Genomic DNA, 20815 nt, shown 5'->3' with positions numbered 1-20815 from the left:
TGGATCAGGAGGAGGAAGAATTTTTTCCAGGAACACTCTGGTCAGGAGACTGGGTCTGCGCCTAACATGCAAATGCCTATGGATTTATTCCAGAATCTCCAATATATGTTGAGCGATTATTATCGTAGGTTTCCGCCTTCAGAATCGGGTGATTCTCATGTCTCTACGCCTAGGCCAAGAACATCTACGGCAACTTTACAACCGCAAGAATCAGTTTCTCAAGTGACAACTGAGGAAGCACGACCCACAGTACCTTCTTCACCAGTACCATCTCATCAAGCAGGGGGTGAGAATTCTTCGGAAGACGAACGAGAAGACGGTGAATTGGACGACAAGTCCGTATCGTCGGAGTGGGACGACTATCAGGCGCAAACCCCCTCTCCAGCGGGCCCGCCTACGGCGGATTCTCCGCCAGTGGACATTGCCAGTTTTCACAAGATTATGGAAAGAGCTACGAAAAGGTTCCTCATGACAATGGAAGCTAAACAAGACTAATGCTTCCTATATGATTTTAAGGATTTGCCGCAGAGACCGAGTTGGTCTATTCCAATCATTGACTTTATATGGAAGGAAGGTCTGAAAATAATGGCTACACCAAATTCTCTACCCGCAGTACTACCTCGGGTAGGTAAGAAGTATAAAGCACCTACTTCGTCACCGGCATGCCTTATTGGTCAGGCTAAGACGGATTCAGTAGTTACACAGGCAGCTCAAAGAAGAGCAAAGAATCCATCTGCACAGGTCTCTGCTCCCCCTGATAAAGACGGTAGACGTCTTGACTCGATAGGGAAGAAGGTGTCAACTATTGTGGCAACCAGTCAGAGCCGCAAATTCACTTGCAATACTTGGGAGGTATGACAGGCAGATGTGGTCTGACATATCGCCTTTCAGAACCAGATAGAGCTGAAGCAAAAAAGATCCTACTAGAGGGAGAGAGCGTTTCATCTGAGATAATTGATGCTGCTATGGACGTGGCAGCAACAGGCTTCAGACAGCTGGCGGGGGCAGCTGTTCTCCGGAGGCAAGGCTGGTTAAAAGCTACATCCTTTCGTCTAGAGGTCCAGACCAAGATCATGGACATGGTCTATGATGGGGAGTTCCTCTTTGGACAACATGTTGACGAGGCTTTGCAAGCCATAAAGAGACGGCACGGTCGCTGGTCTCACTACAATTTCGAAAGTCTTCCTTTCGTGGCGCAAGAGGAAGAGGCAATTTCTCTAACAGAGGAGGTTATTCACAGCAACGCTCCTACAGTAACACCCAAGGAAATCAAAGATACCAGCCATACCGTCAACAAACATATGGCCAAAGGAGAAATAATAACTCTCAATCAAGAGGAAAACCCTCTTATCGAGGAAGAGACAACAACAAGAGCAAGTGAGAAACACATCCTGCCACCACTTTGTCCCAGCCTGAAGCAAATTGGAGGAAGAATATCCCGATACTATTCAAATTGGTCCAAGATTACCACGGACAGATGGGTCCTGGACGTGGTTTCCAGAGGTCACATTCTCTAATTCGTCAAAGCCCCTCCAAATTCTCCCCCAAAAGGACCACCTCCAGCTCATCTCAAAGAGCTGTTTTCCCAAATACACTCAATGATTCGGAAAGGAGCAATAGAAAAGGTACCTCAACATCAGAGGGGAACAGGATTTTATTCAAGATTTTTCCTGATCCGCAAGAAGTCGGGGGAATGGCGCCCCATCCTCGACCTGCGTGCCCTCAACAAGTACCTCAAAAAATTATCTTTCAGAATGTTTACGCTGCAAGAAATTCTCCAGTTTCTCTCAGTAGAGGATCACATGGCAACACTCGACCTTCAGGACGCATACTTACATGTGCCCATTTTTCTCAGACACCGGAAGTTCTTACGGTTCAGAGTGGCTGGCAGGGACTTCCAGTTCAAAGTACTCCCCTTTGGACTACGTTCAGCCCCCAGAGTTTTCACAAAAATGTTGGCCCCGGTGGCCACACACCTGAGATTAGAGGGAGTTCAAATGTATCCCTATTTTGAAGACTGCCTTATCAAGGCCAGTTCCATCGACTTGGCAAAAACTCACGTTCAGAGATGTCTATCACTATTCCAGAGCCTGGGTTTTTCGGTGAATTTCAAAAAGTCTCACCTGACTCCATCGCAGAGGAAGTCCTTCTTGGGAGCCACGCTGGACACAAGACTCGCCCAAGTGTTTATATCAAAAGAAAGGCAGGTGAAGATTCACATGATGGCCTCAGCACTACTAACAAGAAAGTGCGTTTCTGTTCGCAAGTTCAAGTCTTTCCTCGGGATGATCTCATCCTGTATTCCTCTCACCCCCAACTGTCGCCTGCGAATGAGACCCTTACAGGAGGAACTCAGTCGTCAGTGGGTGCAAATAACAGGCTCATTCGAGGACGTCATCAAAATAACCCCTCGGATGAGAAACTCCATCCAGTGGTGGGGGCAAGGAAGAAACTTGCAGGTGGGATGTACATTCCAGGCAGAAGGACCCAGATTCATCGTGACCACAGATGCTTCTCTGGAGGGCTTGGGCGCCCATCTCCAAGGGATGACAGTCAGTGGCAAATGGAGCATGCAGCAGAAAAAATTGCACATAAATCTGCTGGAACTAAGAGACATTTTTCTCGCCATGAAATCCTTTCAGGCGATCTTGGAGGGCTCTACAGTGTTGATACGAACGGACAACACAACCAGCATACATTACCTGAACAAGCAGGGAGGCACAAAATCAGCCCAGTTATCCCATCAGGCGCAGGAAATTTGGAATTGGGCCTTGGATCACAACATCAATCTGTCGGCGGTCCATGTCCCAGGGGTTGCCAATGTCCTAGCGGACTTGCTCAGCAGGTCCTCCGGAAGCCATCACGAAGAATGGGAGAATGGGAGATATTCCGAGAGTGGGGTCATCCCGACTTGGATTTGTTCGCAACAGATCAGAACCGGAAATGCCAACGCTTTGCAAGCTGGATTCCCCACAAAGACTCGTGCGGGATGCCCTTTCGATGAATTGGTGTCGAATATTTGCATACGCTTTTCCGCCAATTCCGTTAATTCCCAAGATCATCAGGAAGATGAAGAGTCAACCATGTCGCCTAATCCTCATTGCTCCAAGGTGGCCCCGGCAATATTGGTTCACCGAACTTCTCCTCCTCTCGGAGTGCAGGCCAATACAACTGCCTCGAATACCGAATCTCCTGACAATTCAGAGGGGCAAGGTGTACCATCCGGATCCAGTGTCTCTGAAATTATCAGCATGGCTCCTCAGCACAATGAATTCCCCCACTTAGACATTCCTCATGATTGTCAAGAGGTTCTAGCTAACGCCAGAGCACCATCAACGATTAAGACCTACACGCTCAAGTGGAAGCATTTCTGTGCCTGGTGCCAGACTGTTGATCTGCATCCCATTCATGCTAGACCAGAACAAATATTGCCATTCTTCCTGCAGCTGGCTAGATCGGGTTTGGCGCATTCAACCCTGAAGGTGTTTCTAGCAGCCATTTCCCGATTCCGTCAGGACGGATCGAACTCTCTGTTTTCTTCAAGAATAATCCAGCAATTTTTCAAGGGTCTATTTCGTATGTTTCCTCCGATTTGACGACCACCTCCTGTTTGGCATTTAAATGTGGTGCTAGCCCAGCTCATGCGTCACCCCTTTGAACCGATCCATAAGGTTGACCTTAAGTTTATTGCTTGGAAAGTCTCCTTGTTATTGGCTTTAACCTCTACCAGAAGGGTCAGTGACATTCAAGCATTCACGTCTAAACCGCCTTTTTTACAATTTTCCTCTGATTCGGTGGTGCTGCGGACCAATCCAAGGTACATGCCCAAGGTCCCTTCGGACTTTCATTTAAATGAGCCGTTAATCCTCAAAACATTTTTTCCAAATCCACAATAACCGGCTGAACGAGCTTTAAACTCCTTGGACATCAGGAGATGTCTCAAGTTTTATCTTTCAAGAACAGCAGCTGTGCGCAAGACAGATCAGTTGTTTGTGACCTATGGCAGACTGCGCCAAGGCTGTGCAGTATCCAAACAGACTATCGCCAGATGGGTCTCGTCAACAATTGGACTCTGTCATCAACAGGCAGGAAGACCCTTACAGGCTTTACCTAGAGCGCATTCTACAAGGGCAGTTTCCTCTTCCACTGCTCTGTTTGCTGGTGTGCCTCTTCTGCAAATCTGCAGAGCTGCAACGTGGTCCAACAGACACACTTTTACGAGGCACTACTGTCTGGACTTAGCAAGTGATGCAGATGCTTCGGTGGGAAGAGCAGTTCTTCGCAATCTTTTCCAATAAGGTGAGCCTCTGTTCTCCCGCCTCCACTATGCTCTTTTTAGACACTTTACAATGTCTTTTGCATTTTATCATTATGCATGTATACTACGTCACAATTAGCGCCTAGGAGCATTATGTTATGAGTTCTGCGATCTATTCTGATTCAGGCATGTGAATCTATGAAAGACACCCCAAATACTGGAGAAGAACAATAGTTACTTACCTGTAATCTGTGGTTCTCCAGTATTGGTGTCTTTCATAGATTCACATGCAACCCGCCCACCTCCCCTCAGAGGCTCCCTCAGGCAATTATGTTGGTTTCACTCCTATGTGAGAAAATCTGAGAGCCTGAGCCTCTGGGGAGAACATTCTGGTCGCCTGATTGGCTGCAGTTTGGTCTATAGAAAATGACTAGGATAGTCATGAGTGTGGGAGCTTTTGCTCCTATAGCTAGGGCTACTTTACTTCCTGGTTGGTCTTTACCAAGGTTTTTGGTTATTACAGGCATATTATTGCTTTTTTATATACCGTGGGACTCCCACTCCGACGACGGGGAATGATTCAGGCATGTGAATCTATGAAAGACACCAATACTTGAGAACCACAGATTACAGGTAAGTAACTATTGTTCTTAAGACTCTTTTGGCCGCGTGTCCGGTAAAGGGGATGTTGAAGAGAAAGATAGGAATAGGAAGAATAAATTATTACACCTCTCTTTTTATGAATCCGTCCCTTCTTTTAGTTTTTCACGATAGAATAATGAAATGGTGGAGGGACTTAGGGGTGGAGACGATTGGGGATATGTTCATTATAACCGGAGTTAAGTCATTTACTGAGATTCAAGCTAGTTATCGGGTCGACAGGAAAGACTTCTTTAAATACCTACAGATACGTAGTTTCCTTGTGAAGAAAACTGGGGGTCCAAAAGGGATAACTAAAGATATCATTATGGATATGATGAGGGACTAAGAAGGTTGCACTATGAGCCGGATCCACAGCAAATTGTTCACCTTGCAGCTAGATGATCTCGAGAGGCAGGCAGATAAATGGGATCAAATGGTTCGGGTTAAAGGGATCGGGCTTCCTTGATTCTCTTAATAAGGGGCAGACTATATTGTGCTCATCAAAGCTGCAGGCACAACACTTTAAGACGATTAATGGCTCTCATAGGAAAGGTAATTTGGCTTTGCCAATGCTTGTTCCACCGGTGAGTACTCCTAGTAGCAACAGCTAGCCTCAAAACGCTTGTGACTCGTGAAAATTCATGAATTTGTTCTAAATGTGAGAGTGAACCCAAGGAGCACATTTATTTATTTGTTCATTTTTGTCGTTTTTATTCGCAAGCCTTTTGTAAATGAGAACAAGGTTTTATTTCATGTCATCGAAAGAACAAGCCTGTTTATTTTGTTATCTCACTAGAAATGAGTTTGCTTTTCTTTGCCGTTTCTGTAAGCTTCGTGAATGCTAGATTTGTGCCTTGTGCCCATTGAAAATACAAATTGCACTGCATTGTTTTTTGGGTTTCTTGGCATGTTCAAAATATAACTGAAATTCTGTTTATCATATTTGATGATACGTTTGTTGTTAATGGAAGCTGTTAGGTGTTTTGTGTCCTTAACAAGTGCGGATGAAAACCGTGAACTCGCTGCACGTGTTTACTTTTCTTTTTCATTTGTAGCGGAGACCGAAAGTGGCACGTTCCTGAGCACTGCTCAAACACGTCATCTCGGAGTTGTGACCTGACCAATGAACTCACAGATACCTGGGGATCCTATTTAGTGCAAGTGCAGTGCCTGTCATCGACGGGAAATGACTCTCAGGACTCGGAGGCACCTGTTGAATTGAGACCACGTGCACAGAGTAAGTTCTCTCTTCACAAGTTGTGATGTGATTTAGCATTTTTCTAGTGCTTCGTGGGACCTGCTGTGATGACCTAATGCCTGCTGCCTTAATTTGCTTTGTATAACCCACCGTTCACAGTGTATCGTTTCCATTAGCAAACAATAAACAATGTCTGAACAATTAATGTGTGCCCTGTACAGAGTAAACGTATCTCGCGCACAATTAGTTCCTATTGGTTTGTACAGTATCCAGTATAATCAGTTGCGCTTGCCAGACGTCACCAATGTTTCCTCATATGAAATCTGCTTCAAAGGAAGGTGATCCCACCGTCGATAACACACGCAAGGGCAGTAATTGGTCTGAAGGATAGTCGTAGCGATACAAAAGGGGATGATGGACAGAGCGTTTGAGCAAATCAAACACTCACCCCCAGTCAACTGATCTGGGTTTAATCCATCACCATTCTTTAGCTCACTCAGCCACCCCAGTTCAGACATGGCCATATGCAAATCAGTCTGACCCTGTGCCTCATGGGAACAGTCCAGCCCGAACTGCCAAGCCATGTCTTCCCTGGACCGGAAACAAGCATCCTGGGACCGGTTTCGGATTCATAATCCTCATCAGCCAGGCTATCTTGAATCCAGTGGCCAAGTGAGCAAGGGACTCACGTCTGAGCATACCCTGCCACACTTAGGGCGAACAAAGCAATACAAAAGGGGATGATGAGGATAATGAAAATGAAATTAAACCGGTCCCAGGATGCTTGTTAAAGAATGGTGATGGATTAAACCCAAATCAGTTGACTGGGGGTGAGTGTTTGATTTGCTCAAATGCTCCGTCCATCATCAGCAAGGGGTTCTCATTTGTTATAGTAAGGGATTCGAGCCATTTGTCGTTGCTATTATTTCTACATGTGAGTCACACACTTAGAGAAAGACTAATTAGGTTTAACAACCAATCATGCTACTGTCTTACACATTGGTCAGCTTGGGCTCTACATAAAAAATGTTTAGCAACAGAACAGGATTGGAATCCGTAGTCCAGTAGATTGAGATACAGCTGAGAAAGACCATTCAGGCATGGTTACTAAATCCCAGCAATTACATTTGTAGGTTCTCCTCAAAATACAAAATCTTTCTTGGGAAAATATGATACAGTCTGAAAGGTGAAATAGATGATTCTAGTTTCTTAAAGCACAGAGTGTTTCATCTACGTGTTATAGTCAACAAATATGTACTTGTAAATTGTACATTCTTGTCAATTTGTGTCACCAGAATACTGCCTTCAAAAGATCTGTTTGAGCGGGTTTCACCATGATATCTTTAGTTAGATTGTTACCTTCTTTCAGAAGGGTACAGTACCATGGGAAGCACACTTGTACTTTTTTCCATTTTATCTATTTCTATTTCTATTTTAGCTTGACAGTCAAAAAGGGTGTACCTGCTTAACCATGTTCACTGATGAAGTAAAATGAACACAAAGGCTGATGAAATGTAAAAATGTTTTTTTGTTTTGGTCTGAAACCGTGCTTTCCATAGAAGTAGCTGCGTATTTATACATGTTGAAATTGTGATTTATAACAAGACATTTAACATGGTGAATCATTTCTTCATGCAGCACTCTTGGGTCCACCAGCTGTTCACATTTCTGCTTGTAAAGGCTGCATTAACATCACACTCCAGTCCCCTGTATCATACCTGAAGTCTAAGGACAAGAGCAAGATGAGATCTCTGATTGATGAGTATAATTCGCTGTATTATACAATAACGTTGCAGGGACCTGGACTTCCGAAGGAGGTAACGTGTGATGTCTTTTTGGTGTAAATGTCTGACACTTGGTCCTTTAAATGCTTTAAAGAGTGAAACCTGCTTCAGAGACATGAGAAAGAAAGTAAACCCTCTTACAAATCTATGGTTCTACATATTAAAATGCATCTGGTGTTCATCTAGGCCACACCAATCTACTGTTAAGACTGGGAGATGGCTAGTTGAAAGTCAGCTGTATATTGATATGAAACAATATGGAATCATTAGAGGATCTACTTTCTTTTTTTTCACATCACTGTATGCAGGCAGTTTCATTATTGGTTTAGTTCTTGTAACATTGTATGCTGCTTCTGATGGTAAATCAGTAAACCAACTGATGCACCAGCTAGATAAATCTCTTTACAAGCTGCCTTCACATAGTCTGGTACTATCCTGGTAAGTTAACATTTTGTCTAGCTAAGATTGCTAAAATGATTAACATTAAACCAGGTGTTAGTATTACGCCTTCTTCGATTACTCTGTTGCTTTTTTTATCTTCCAATCTTGTCACTCGTCATCAGTGAAACACCTAAAAAAAATTAAATGTTGAGGCCACCTTTTAAAGAGTAGTAGCTATAGAGTAGCTGCCTTCACTAACCCCCACAGTATTTAATTTGTGAACTCCACATGAGCACTAAGCACAAGACTGGAGATTATGAATTTCTAATTCACCACACTAGCAAGTAAATTGTAATGCACATATGTTGTCCCGTTTCATGCTACCAGCTCCTTGAGCCTCCACCGTTTCTAAGCTTACATTTGTCCATATCACAAGCACTATTTGTTGGGAGTAGTACTGTAATCTTCTTTTTAACACAAACCAATTAATAAAGCGTTCAAATGAATTGGCTGGGACGGCTGTAGGAGGACTTATGTTGGCCATTCTAGGCTGAGTTTCCTTGTTCAGTTCTAGCCTTGTAACTTTCATACAAGGATCACTAATGTGTTGTCTTAGTGCCATAGTTGCACAACACACAGGACCTTGGCTAAATGCTTCGTTTCCTCCTCTTGAAAATCAAGATCCCCATCAACCCTTCCATCATCTTTCTGGACCATATGAGCAGTGAATAATTTGAGCCGGTGGGGCCCCCAGCACTCTTTTATGTGGACTGGCACTTAATTTTCCTCAACAGGCATTACCCGACATCAAGAAAGGAAAATCAAGCAGAAACCTCCAAGAGTGTAAAAAAGGGGCAGGCAGTGTCTGGCAGTGAATTAAAGAGTTTCTAATCACAAAAAAGAAACCTTTAGGTCTATAGGAAATTGCCCTCATAGCTGGGGAACTAGCTGTAATGGAATATCCCAGGAAACAGCCACTTCTTCATTGGGACATGTTCACACAGCCCTTTTCTGGGGGGCTTCAAAGCACCAGATATGGCGCTCTACCACTTGTGTGCCCAAGAGCACTACGCCATACATTGGGTGAGTGTTTGATTTGCTCAAGCGATCCGTCCATCATCCCCTTTTGTATCGCTTTGTTCGCCGTAAGTTGGCAGGGTATGCTCAGACATGAGTCCCTTGCTCACTTTGCCACTGGATTCAAGCTAGCCTGGCTGATGGCGGCTGAAATGCCAGAAACCGGTCCTAGGATGCTTGTTTCCGGTCCAGGGAAGACATGGCTTTGGCAGTTCGGGCTGGACTGTTCCCATGAGGCACAGGGTCAGACTGATTTGCATATGGCCATGTCTGAACTGGGGTGGCGGAGTGAGCTAAAGAATGGGTATGGATTAAACCCAGATCAGTTAACTGGGGGTGAGTGTTTGATTTGCTCAAGCGCACAGTCCATCATCCCCTTTTGTATCACTTTGTTCACCGTAAGTTGTCAGGGTTTGCTCAGACGTGAGTCCCTTGCTCACTTTGCCACTGGATTCAAGCTAGCCTGGCTGATGACGGCTACAATGCCAGAAACCGGTACTAGGATGCTTGTTTCCGGTCCAGGGAAGACATGGCTTTGGCAGTTCGGGCTGGACTGTTCCCATGAGGCACAGGGTCAGACTGATTTGCATATGGCCATGTCTGAAATGGGGTGGCGGAGTGAGCTAAAGAATTGTGATGGATGAAACCCAGATCAGTTGACTGGGGGGTGAGTGTTTGATTTGCTCAAGTGCTCCGTCCATCATCCCCTTTTGTATCGATACATTGGTACAAGCCTACCCCTTTTTTACAACACGTAGCTTGATATATGGCCTGATACCTCCCTCTTCCCATTTGGGAACATGGGCAGCTCCCTCGGACTCAACTGTGACACCATGCAGGCAGATGCTTCAAAAGGTCGGGGTCTCCACATGGGGTGGTCTCTACTCTGACGGCACTTTTATTACCAGCGAACAATTATTTAACTCTACTTGGCCTATTCCTATAAATCTGGTTACGGCATAGCCCGCAGGAACTACCCACACTAGACACTCTTCATATGCTGCTTAAGACCTCCACCCAGAGACATCTGGTCTCCATCTTATATCATACGGCTCAACTCGAGGCACCAATCCTAGCTGGATGCACCCACATTGGTTGGGAACTAGAGCTGGGTACACCACTCACAGAAGAGCAATGACGGGAATTCTGCATGCAGACGGGGCGAATTGCCTCTAGCGCTAGACTTCAAATCATACATTATACATTTTTAGATAGAATTCAAATTAATTTTTATATGATGTAATGAAAATAGATCATAAAAGACACATGACAAAAATGCAGTAAAACATTATAAAACAGTTTGAAGGAGTACTGAAAAGAACATAAGAGACATCACAGTCAATTGATAATGTCCACAAAATCAATCATTAAAACAGCATAGATTTGCGAAAACGAAGTGCTTTTTTTGGGTGGGGGGGGGGAGCCCACCCTTTACAAGTGAGGGGACATTCAAGTTGTTGGAGAAAAATCAAAGCAGCTCTGCACCTACTAAATTTGTGCTTACGTAAAAGGAGTAAAAACCTTTCGGTAAAAGGTGCATAAAACTTGCAAAAATATACAAAGTGCAATTAGGTCTGAGGTGACGATTCATCGTAGGGAAAAAAATTGTATATCAGCAGGTGCAAATTGACACTGAGGGCAGCACAAAAGCCATCTAATAGAGCATGTTCTAAAGCGCATTAATAATATCCGTTCCCAGGTATTCTGTGTGATGGAGAGATAAGGGGCTACTGCTTCGGTGATTTGGAGGGTACATTAGTTAGTCTCTGTTGATTTCATTATTTCGTTCCCTTATCAATGTGCCCTTCTGTGGGTTAGAAAACAGTCCTTAATCCAACCACTGTCCTTCTTGGTAATGCTTACAGGTTTTTCAAAAATATATGGACAACCTAATGCAAGAGTGGTCTCTAATATATCTAAGCCAGGGGATATTGGGACCATGATGGCAAAAAAGGCAAACCGGTATAATGGCACAGTTAACACCGGCCTCAACATTCAGCCAGATTAAGCACTATAATAATAGAGGGGTAAGATTTAGCTGGTCCTTCATTTATTCCAAACCAAGCTCCTGGTGGTCGATAAAGTAGGGTGTTGAGTGAGGAATTCCCAAGATCCACCTATCCTGAAACCATAGGTCAAAGAAGGGAGGCACTTTCTCTGATAGATTTCCAATAGAGGGATAATTAATTTGCCCCTGGGTACAATCGTCAGTATGTACCTTCGAGGAAACAGCAATTCTTAAGATACAGATTAAAGATTTAATCTGTTAATCGGTCCATCATCTTTTCTGTCCCTCACAGTTTTTTTCATTGGCTGAAATACTCTGCCAGAATGTCCTTCAGGATATTGTGTCTTCTATACCTTCATTGTACCTGAAAACACTTATAAATCTCGTGTCTAGATCTGCATTATACCCCTTACTATGCTCTGTGATAATCTTCATATTTCACTATACTAATTCACCACTAATCCTTTATGGGTTCCAGAGTAGCTTGCTAGTCACCGAAAAAGCACTTCAACACCTCATCAGGGGTAGCAAGCGCTATATAAATGGAAACCTTTTTCCCTCTTCTATCCCTCCTCTATCCTTCTCAATTCAAATAACTGACTAATATATCCACCTCTCAAATTACTTTCATATTTCACTAAACCAATTCACCACTAATCCTTTATGGGTTCCGGAGTAGCGTCCTACTCACCGAAAAGGCATTTAGACGCCCCCTATGGGTTTGTAAGTGCTATATAAATGCAATTACAATTACAATACATAGTAAAAGCAAAATAATAATTTCATAAGATTTTTTCTGAAGAGCCTAATCCTGAACATAAACCATTAGAGAATTATATAAGTCATATCATCGAGATACATAAGGAATTTCCTTCTTCTCATAGTTCCTAGACTTCATATGCTCTCATCTAGTGGTTCCGCTTTGAAGTTGGGGTCAGAGCACATTCTTAGGGTACTCCATGCAGAGCCAGAATTATTAGGAACAAGTGTTTGCCTTATCTGGCTATATCGGCTCTGGTATAAAGGTAGTCTAGGAACCCATTTTGGACGTTTCTTCATGTTACATCATATTCTAAATGATTTTTATTAGACATGAATGGTCTACAGCAGTGGTTCCCAAACTTTTGACTCCTGAGGACCCCCATTGAGTCACCACTGGAAGCGGGGGACCCCCAAGCAATTTGTATGAGTTAAATTTCAAATATTAAAACAGTAATTAAAAAAAACACACATGTGCACACAAAACAAATACTCAAAGTACTAAGGATTTTAGGGCCAGATGTACGAGCATTTCATTAAGCGTCTCGCAATTGGCGACACAATGCGAGTTGCAAATTGTGAGTCGCTAAATGAAATGTACAACAGTGTGTTTTAACCTGTTTGGGATTCTCAATGGGGTCGCAAATCGCGGGGCTCATTAATATTAACGAGCCTCTCGCAATTTGCAAGCCCATTGGGAATGCCCGCCCTCCCAGGGATGGTGGCCTGCTGGGCTCAGAAGGCCACCATGTCTGGGACTGCTTTCAAATAAAGCAGTTTTTAAAATAATGCAGCCCGTTTACCATGCATTTAAAAAAAAAAAGAAAATGAAACGTTTTAGTTTAATTTTTTAAGGGCAGGCAGAGGTCCCTGGGACCTCTGCCTGCCCTTAAAAAATAATTTTGCATGCATTTGCAAAGGGGAAGGGGTCCCCTGGGGACTCTTTCCCATTAGTGAATGCATTACCATCTACTTGAAGTAGTTGGTAATTGAAAGTGTTTTGCAACAGAATAACATTTGTACATGGGTTTGAGACTCACTATTTGGAAGGGAATGCCCCTTCCAAATAGCAAGTTGCAAAACCTATTTAGTGAGTCACAAACAAATTGCGACTCGCAAAATAGGCTATGTACATGGCCCAATAGGTTTTTGCATGTGCAAATGGGTTCACAAGCCCATTGGCGCATATAAAAACGGATCGTACATCAGGCCCTTAGTATTTTATATTGAAGGAACAGCCCCTCTGTCACATGTATTTCATTTGTTTTATAGCATCTCTCATACCATTGTAGGATGTCAGAGCACTTTACATCACACACATATAGAGACATTGAATCATACATGTAAATCAGTGTGTATACAAAATGTTACATAAGGTAAAGGGGACTACAAGGTTCACATGTCATTCATACTGGTAGGCATTTTTAAAGAGTGCTTGGTCTGGAAAAGCACAAACTCAGGATTCAGAACATAACACAGTGGCTAGTAACATAAAAAATGTATTTCCAACCAAACAAATCTTTTTAGCAGCATCAGGATAATGAATAACTGGGAAAAAACATAAGTTACTAACTGGTACCATGCAGTTTTCAAGCAGCTCTTTGATAACAATTTATAGGTCCCTCTGCTAGATTACGATTGCCACTTATGAAGTGCACAGTACAAAATAATCTCTGTGACAAAAGCAGTAACCACGAACCTATGCACATAAAATACTGCTTTTTAAAATGCATGTTGCACGTTCTTTGCAGTAGGCACATTAACCCTCTGTGCTACATTAGTTAAGTCAAAGCTGCCACTGAACAAAACTCACCTCGCTCTCCAGCAGGTACATTAATCACTGGCATTATCTTGACACTTTTATTGTTGCTGGAAAGCTGCTAATTACACAAGAAACTTTTCTGTGCTTTTAAAACGGCTGCCTACGGACCCCCTGGGAGTGTGTCACGGACCCCTGGGGGTCCGCGGACCCAGTTTGGGAAACACTGGTCTACAGTATAGAAGACTGCTCTAGGGCCTGTAAACAATATAATAACAGGAGTCTCATTTGTCTAGAACCTGGTGGGTGTCGACCATGGTGGCGGTTTCTGTACTGCATTTTTTTCTGAAGCTTGAGTGGTTAGTATCTAGTAGCTTGTTTCTGCAATATGGTCTCTTAGATGGTTATTAAATAAGCTGTCTATGCTCTTGCCCAACTAGTATGAAATTGAGTCCCTACTGAGTATCTTCTGATACTTTTTGAGAAGAGGGTTAACCTTTCCTATTTTGAGGCAGTCAGGGAAGGCAGCTGTATATGACCGGTTTATTATATGCAGGCAGTCCGAGGTGATGTATTGGACTGTAGCTTTGTTTTAAGATGTGGGTAGTGAAATCCCTGCTATAACTAACATCATCGCAATACTGGACAGTTTCAAAGTTCTACCTGCTTTCATTCAGAAAATGCTGGAATAAAGGCAGCTAAATAGAATCGAGAGTGTGATACAACAAAGCAGGTAAAATGCAGCGTGTAATCATCTTAACGCCAGGACTATAAATTAACTTCCACTTTTTAACTCATTCCAACTCCAATAATTTTACTGTCTTTAAAAGGTGGCACCAAGTTCACTCACAAAAGAACTGTTCAATTTTATAAAATTCTAATCTGATGTGTGACCAGAAGAAGAACCTTAACTGCTGGGGACCAAGTTGGTCTAACGTTATTGAACAATGTATTCAGAACATCTTGAAAATACACACTCCATAAATGATCAACTGTTGTGTTCAGGAGGCCCCCTTGCTAATCTATGTAACCTCTACCAAGATTCTGAAAATGTCTATGATAGTTAAAGAGAAATTGCACAAATAGAGCAGAATAGTAGATGCATATGTAATACACGTTTTCATCCTGCCCAACCCTACTTGCTTTTTGGTTGCATGTAATATGTGTGATTTTAACAATCATTCTCAGGAAAATTGAAATAACGAATAGATTAATTGTATGTAGTACTGGCTCAATCTGATAGCTTGTTTTCCCCAGGCGCCAGACTGGATCTGGAAACTTTTCCACAGCGGTACCTCTGTGTGTCAGTAGAGAGAGTCACGAGGGCATTGAGCGACTCCATAATGACATCATCCACCAGAGGAAGAGTCCCTGTTAGAGTGTGGCAGACTAGGATCGCTGGAGAAAAACTAAGGGGAGGTAAGAAAGTGTATCTTCTATTACAATTGGGTATATCACAAAACACCCTACCTGGCTCTATCAGGTATGCAATACACTACGACTCAGGAAGTAACTGACAATGATACATACAATTTATAAAAATACGAAAATTTTAATATAAACCTCCCAACTGGGTCACATTCTAAAACATAATTCAGACATTTTAAAATAGCATTTAGGATAGCAACAAATATAAAAAGTTACAGTCAAAAAACTTTAAAAAAGGTCGACGCGGCGTTTCGGTGTCACTTTATCTTGGCACCTTCATCAGGACATTAAGTCATTTGACTTCGTATCTATAAGTAAATAACAGTGTTTTAGTATACTGGTGTACTGCATGTTATACATATACTAATTGTTTACTTAATTATTATCTAGATTTTGCTGACACTCTACTCACACCTCCCCCGGTTAAAGAAACCTGTTTTCTCTTTTCTATTAGGATGACAAGATGGTACTACTAGTCATGGTATACTTAGGCTAAGTAGTTACAGACTAATACTTTTGTAATTATACAGCGGCTATATGTACCTGTATCTTGGATTGAGGAAGCTTTTTCAATTGCTATCCACTTTGAAGCAAGTTTGATCAATGGTTGTGCCCGGTTCTTTTATTCGTCCGGTTCTCTGATTCACACAAGGTCACTCTATGAGGAATAAATGAACCAAAATTGACCTATGCTATATCTCAGGTAACCAATTTCCCCGTAAGCAACCATCGAATCAGAACTGTTACCTTAATGATGGAACTTGTTTTTCTAAATATGCACGGAGAAACCACCGTTAGGGATCGAAGTAGATTTTTCGACAGCTTTGGTGATCTAAGTATAAAGAAGGGGGATCACATATAATAGGACGCATATCTGTTCTACCCACTGATAGGACCTACAGGTCTCTTGACTTTAAATAATAGCCTATCGGTTGCAACTCACCAGCTATCTTGTAAATATCCTTTGTATATAGTCTTTAAATGTGGTTAGGACGAAATTTTCCCGCTGATCAGGATTGTGTTCAACCGTCAATTAATTGATGGCTGTGGATATAAATGGGAAAAACTGATTATATAGGTATTTTACTATATCCAGGTTAGTAATTAATAGCCCACTTCTTTATGTTAATATTTAGGCAGTATACATGGAGGTTGCATCCAGTCCCCATTTTATAAAAAAAAACCACAGGTTCAGAGTTACTGTCAGAGTTACTGACAGACTCCACACTCTCCAGTCTTATATGGGGCTGTAGTTTAATTACCACCCATAGAAAGAGTCCTAGTTCTAGCTACAATTCTAAAGAGCAGACCCTTAAGATGACATACCTTTTCTTCTTTGGTCGGCCTCCCTGTTTCTCCGTGCTGTTTCCTTCATTTCAATGCGAGGTAAACCAGACGAGGAAAGGGACCGCGTTTTTATACTGACGCTTCCTGCCATGACCCGGAAGTCAGTTTTGTTTCGATTTCCGAGATTGGAAAAGATATGCTCAATGCCTTATTATTTATTATTCGGTCCATGTATTTTTGAAGGGCTATATAATACTATCTATCCCTCTTTGTATACCGTAGTATGCACAATCGCGCTCCGGTCGGGCGCTTCGTGCCGAAGACCCGGAAGTGATTGTCACTGTACCGGCAACTTCAATTCGTGATCTTTTCCCCGTTACATTAATACGGAATTGCAGAGAAATGTGTGCCTATTGTTGGCGACTCCTGGTTGTTGGGAATTATTTCCTTATTGTCTAGTTTGCATGCCCCGTTTTCTCAGACTCTGTGTACTATACAAACGTGGCGGCCATCTTGGTTTGGGACGCTACCTTCGTTCGTCATACAATGCAATCTAAGCATTTAGTAGTAATAATTTACTTCTTCCACTGTGTACAATTTATACATGGCATCAAATAGTTTATAAACAAAAAAATGTGAATTAGTAACACATCTACATACTGTCTTTAGAACCAATAGAAAAGCATTATATTCGTTATTATGAACAATTGTCATCAAGATGAACAATTTTACTTTATGCCAATTTAAATCATAAAGACCATTTAACTAAGGAAGAGAGCAAAAAGCAGGTAACAGATACATGTAGTAGGCTTTATGTCTGATTATAGTGATAATGGCCGTCTGGCTGTCTGCATAGTCTTATATAAACGAATTTCATCACTACATATAATTTACCATTTGTTGAGGTAGATAACAAAAAGACAGATACATGAAGCTATATGTCTGATTATAGTAATAATGGTCATCAGGCTATCTACATAGTTTCTGCAAAATGAACTTCATCACTGGATATAGTTGTATACATACACCTTCTATTCTCATCCTTAATGTGGCCATTCTGATCTCAGGGCGCAAAATAGAGGGATGGTCTGATAGGGAATTAAGATAATAATCTCATGAAAACAGTCTTTCCCATTCCTCTCTATTGTTAAGACCTGTTCTAAAGGTGTTGAATAAGGACATATAGAACTGCTCCCTTTTCTTTCTTTTAATATTGTCATCACCTCCTCTGATACTATGGGTAATGGCTTCTACGCCTCCCCATTTCAGATCCTCTATTCTGTGATTGTGAGTAATCCAGTGTTCCACTAAGGGAGCTGTAAGTTTTCTAGTTCTAATAGCGGATTTATGCTCTGTAATCCTAGTTTTAACTTCTCTTGCTGTTTCGCCTATATATGCCTTGTCGCATGGGCATTTAATTATGTAGATCAAATTTTTAGTTTTACAATTAATAAAGCTTTTGATTCTATGATTGACTCCATTATAAGTGATTGTGTTGCCCTTCAACTGTGATGTGCAATTACAGCACATATTACATGTAAAATTTCCTGTAGGTAGTGGATTGTTGTCCATGGTACCTTGGGTTATACGACTATTTTCTTTAAAGGTATGGACTAGGCAGTTTCTTATTGTTCTGTTCCTGCGAAAGCTGAACATTGGTTTTGGTATATTGACATTCTGTCTGTCGTTTAATAGTGACCAGTTGCGGTTGATAATGTTTTTAATTTGATTACTCACTGTACTGAAGTTGGTGACAAAATCAGGTTTTTGGGATAACCCCGATTCCTCATATTCCTGCATATTAGAACAGTTTCGTCTTAGTCTTAAGACGAAACTGTTCTAATATGCATGACTTTAACAAACATGCAGATGTCCTATCGGGTAAATTGAGGAATCGGGGTTATCCCAAAAACCTGATTAAAAAGGCATACAAACGTGCCAAATATTATGATAGAAATGCACTGTTTGAAAAAGATAAACAGAAAAAGGACAATACAAAAGACAAATTAATTTTTGTCACCAACTTCAGTACAGTGAGTAATCAAATTAAAAACATTATCAACCGCAACTGGTCACTATTAAACGACAGACAGAATGTCAATATACCAAAACCAATGTTCAGCTTTCGCAGGAACAGAACAATAAGAAACTGCCTAGTCCATACCTTTTAAAGAAAATAGTCGTATAACCCAAGGTACCATGGACAACAATCCACTACCTACAGGAAATTTTACATGTAATATGTGCTGTAATTGCACATCACAGTTGAAGGGCAACACAATCACTTATAATGGAGTCAATCATAGAATCAAAAGCTTTATTAATTGTAAAACTAAAAATTTGATCTACATAATTAAATGCCCATGCGACAAGGCATATATAGGCGAAACAGCAAGAGAAGTTAAAACTAGGATTACAGAGCATAAATCCGCTATTAGAACTAGAAAACTTACAGCTCCCTTAGTGGAACACTGGATTACTCACAATCACAGAATAGAGGATCTGAAATGGGGAGGCGTAGAAGCCATTACCCATAGTATCAGAGGAGGTGATGACAATATTAAAAGAAAGAAAAGGGAGCAGTTCTATATGTCCTTATTCAACACCTTTAGAACAGGTCTTAACAATAGAGAGGAATGGGAAAGACTGTTTTCATGAGATTATTATCTTAATTCCCTATCAGACCATCCCTCTATTTTGCGCCCTGAGATCAGAATGGCCACATTAAGGATGAGAATAGAAGGTGTATGTATACAACTATATCCAGTGATGAAGTTCATTTTGCAGAAACTATGTAGATAGCCTGATGACCATTATTACTATAATCAGACATATAGCTTCATGTATCTGTCTTTTTGTTATCTACCTCAACAAATGGTAAATTATATGTAGTGATGAAATTCGTTTATATAAGACTATGCAGACAGCCAGACGGCCATTATTACTATAATCAGACATATAGCCTACTACATGTATCTGTTACCTGCTTTTTGCTCTCTTCCTTAGTTAAATGGTCTTTATGATTTAAATTGGCATAAAGTAAAATTGTTCATCTTGATGACAATTGTTCATAATAACGAATATAATGCTTTTCTATTGGTTCTAAAGACAGTATGTAGATGTGTTACTAATTCACAGTTTTTTGTTTATAAACTATTTGATGCCATGTATAAATTGTACACAGTGGAAGAAGTAAATTATTACTACTAAATGCTTAGATTGCATTGTATGACGAACGAAGGTAGCGTCCCAAACCAAGATGGCCGCCACGTTTGTATAGTACACAGAGTCTGAGAAAACGGGGCATGCAAACTAGACAATAAGGAAATAATTCCCAACAACCAGGAGTCGCCAACAATAGGCACACATTTCTCTGCAATTCCGTATTAATGTAACGGGGAAAAGATCACGAATTGAAGTTGCCGGTACAGTGACAATCACTTCCGGGTCTTCGGCACGAAGCACCCGACCGGAGCGCGATTGTGCATACTACGGTATACAAAGAGGGATAGATAGTATTATATAGCCCTTCAAAAATACATGGACCGAATAATAAATAATAAGGCATTGAGCATATCTTTTCCAATCTCGGAAATCGAAACAAAACTGACTTCCGGGTCATGGCAGGAAGCGTCAGTATAAAAACGCGGTCCCTTTCCTCGTCTGTTTTACCTCGCATTGAAATGAAGGAAACAGCACGGAGAAACAGGGAGGCCGACCAAAGAAGAAAAGGTATGTCATCTTAAGGGTCTGCTCTTTAGAATTGTAGCTAGAACTAGGACTCTTTCTATGGGTGGTAATTAAACTACAGCCCCATATAAGACTGGAGAGTGTGGAGTCTGTCAGTAACTCTGACAGTAACTCTGAACCTGTGGGTTTTTTTATAAAATGGGGACTGGATGCAACCTCCATGTATACTGCCTAAATATTAACATAAAGAAGTGGGCTATTAATTACTAACCTGGATATAGTAAAATACCTATATAATCAGTTTTTCCCATTTATATCCACAGCCATCAATTAATTGACGGTTGAACACAATCCTGATCAGCGGGAAAATTTCGTCCTAACCACATTTAAAGACTATATACAAAGGATATTTACAAGATAGCTGGTGAGTTGCAACCGATAGGCTATTATTTAAAGTCAAGAGACCTGTAGGTCCTATCAGTGGGTAGAACAGATATGCGTCCTATTATATGTGATCCCCTTCTTTATACTTAGATCACCAAAG

At 41.5% G+C, this 20815-nt stretch overlaps 1 protein-coding gene across 2 annotated transcripts in view; it reads left to right on the top strand.

Moving 5' to 3' along the window:
• Positions 1-20815, top strand: part of IFNAR2 (interferon alpha and beta receptor subunit 2) — a 187734-nt gene that overhangs the window by 112004 nt on the left and 54915 nt on the right. For both annotated transcript variants that reach the window (XR_013599798.1, XM_078656955.1), the window contains exons 4-5: positions 5956-6137; positions 7737-7915. Coding sequence is in view for 1 of the 2 variants with exons in the window: in XM_078656955.1 (XP_078513081.1) it covers positions 5956-6137; positions 7737-7915 (361 nt within the window). In the remaining variant the exon portion in view is untranslated. The remainder of the gene's footprint in view (positions 1-5955; positions 6138-7736; positions 7916-20815) is intronic.

This window comes from Lissotriton helveticus, chromosome 8 (genome assembly GCF_964261635.1).
Source record: "Lissotriton helveticus chromosome 8, aLisHel1.1, whole genome shotgun sequence".
Taxonomy (NCBI): domain Eukaryota; kingdom Metazoa; phylum Chordata; class Amphibia; order Caudata; family Salamandridae; genus Lissotriton; species Lissotriton helveticus.
The sequence above is the reverse complement of the archived record's forward strand: the minus strand, read 5'-3'. Positions and strand labels throughout refer to the sequence as shown.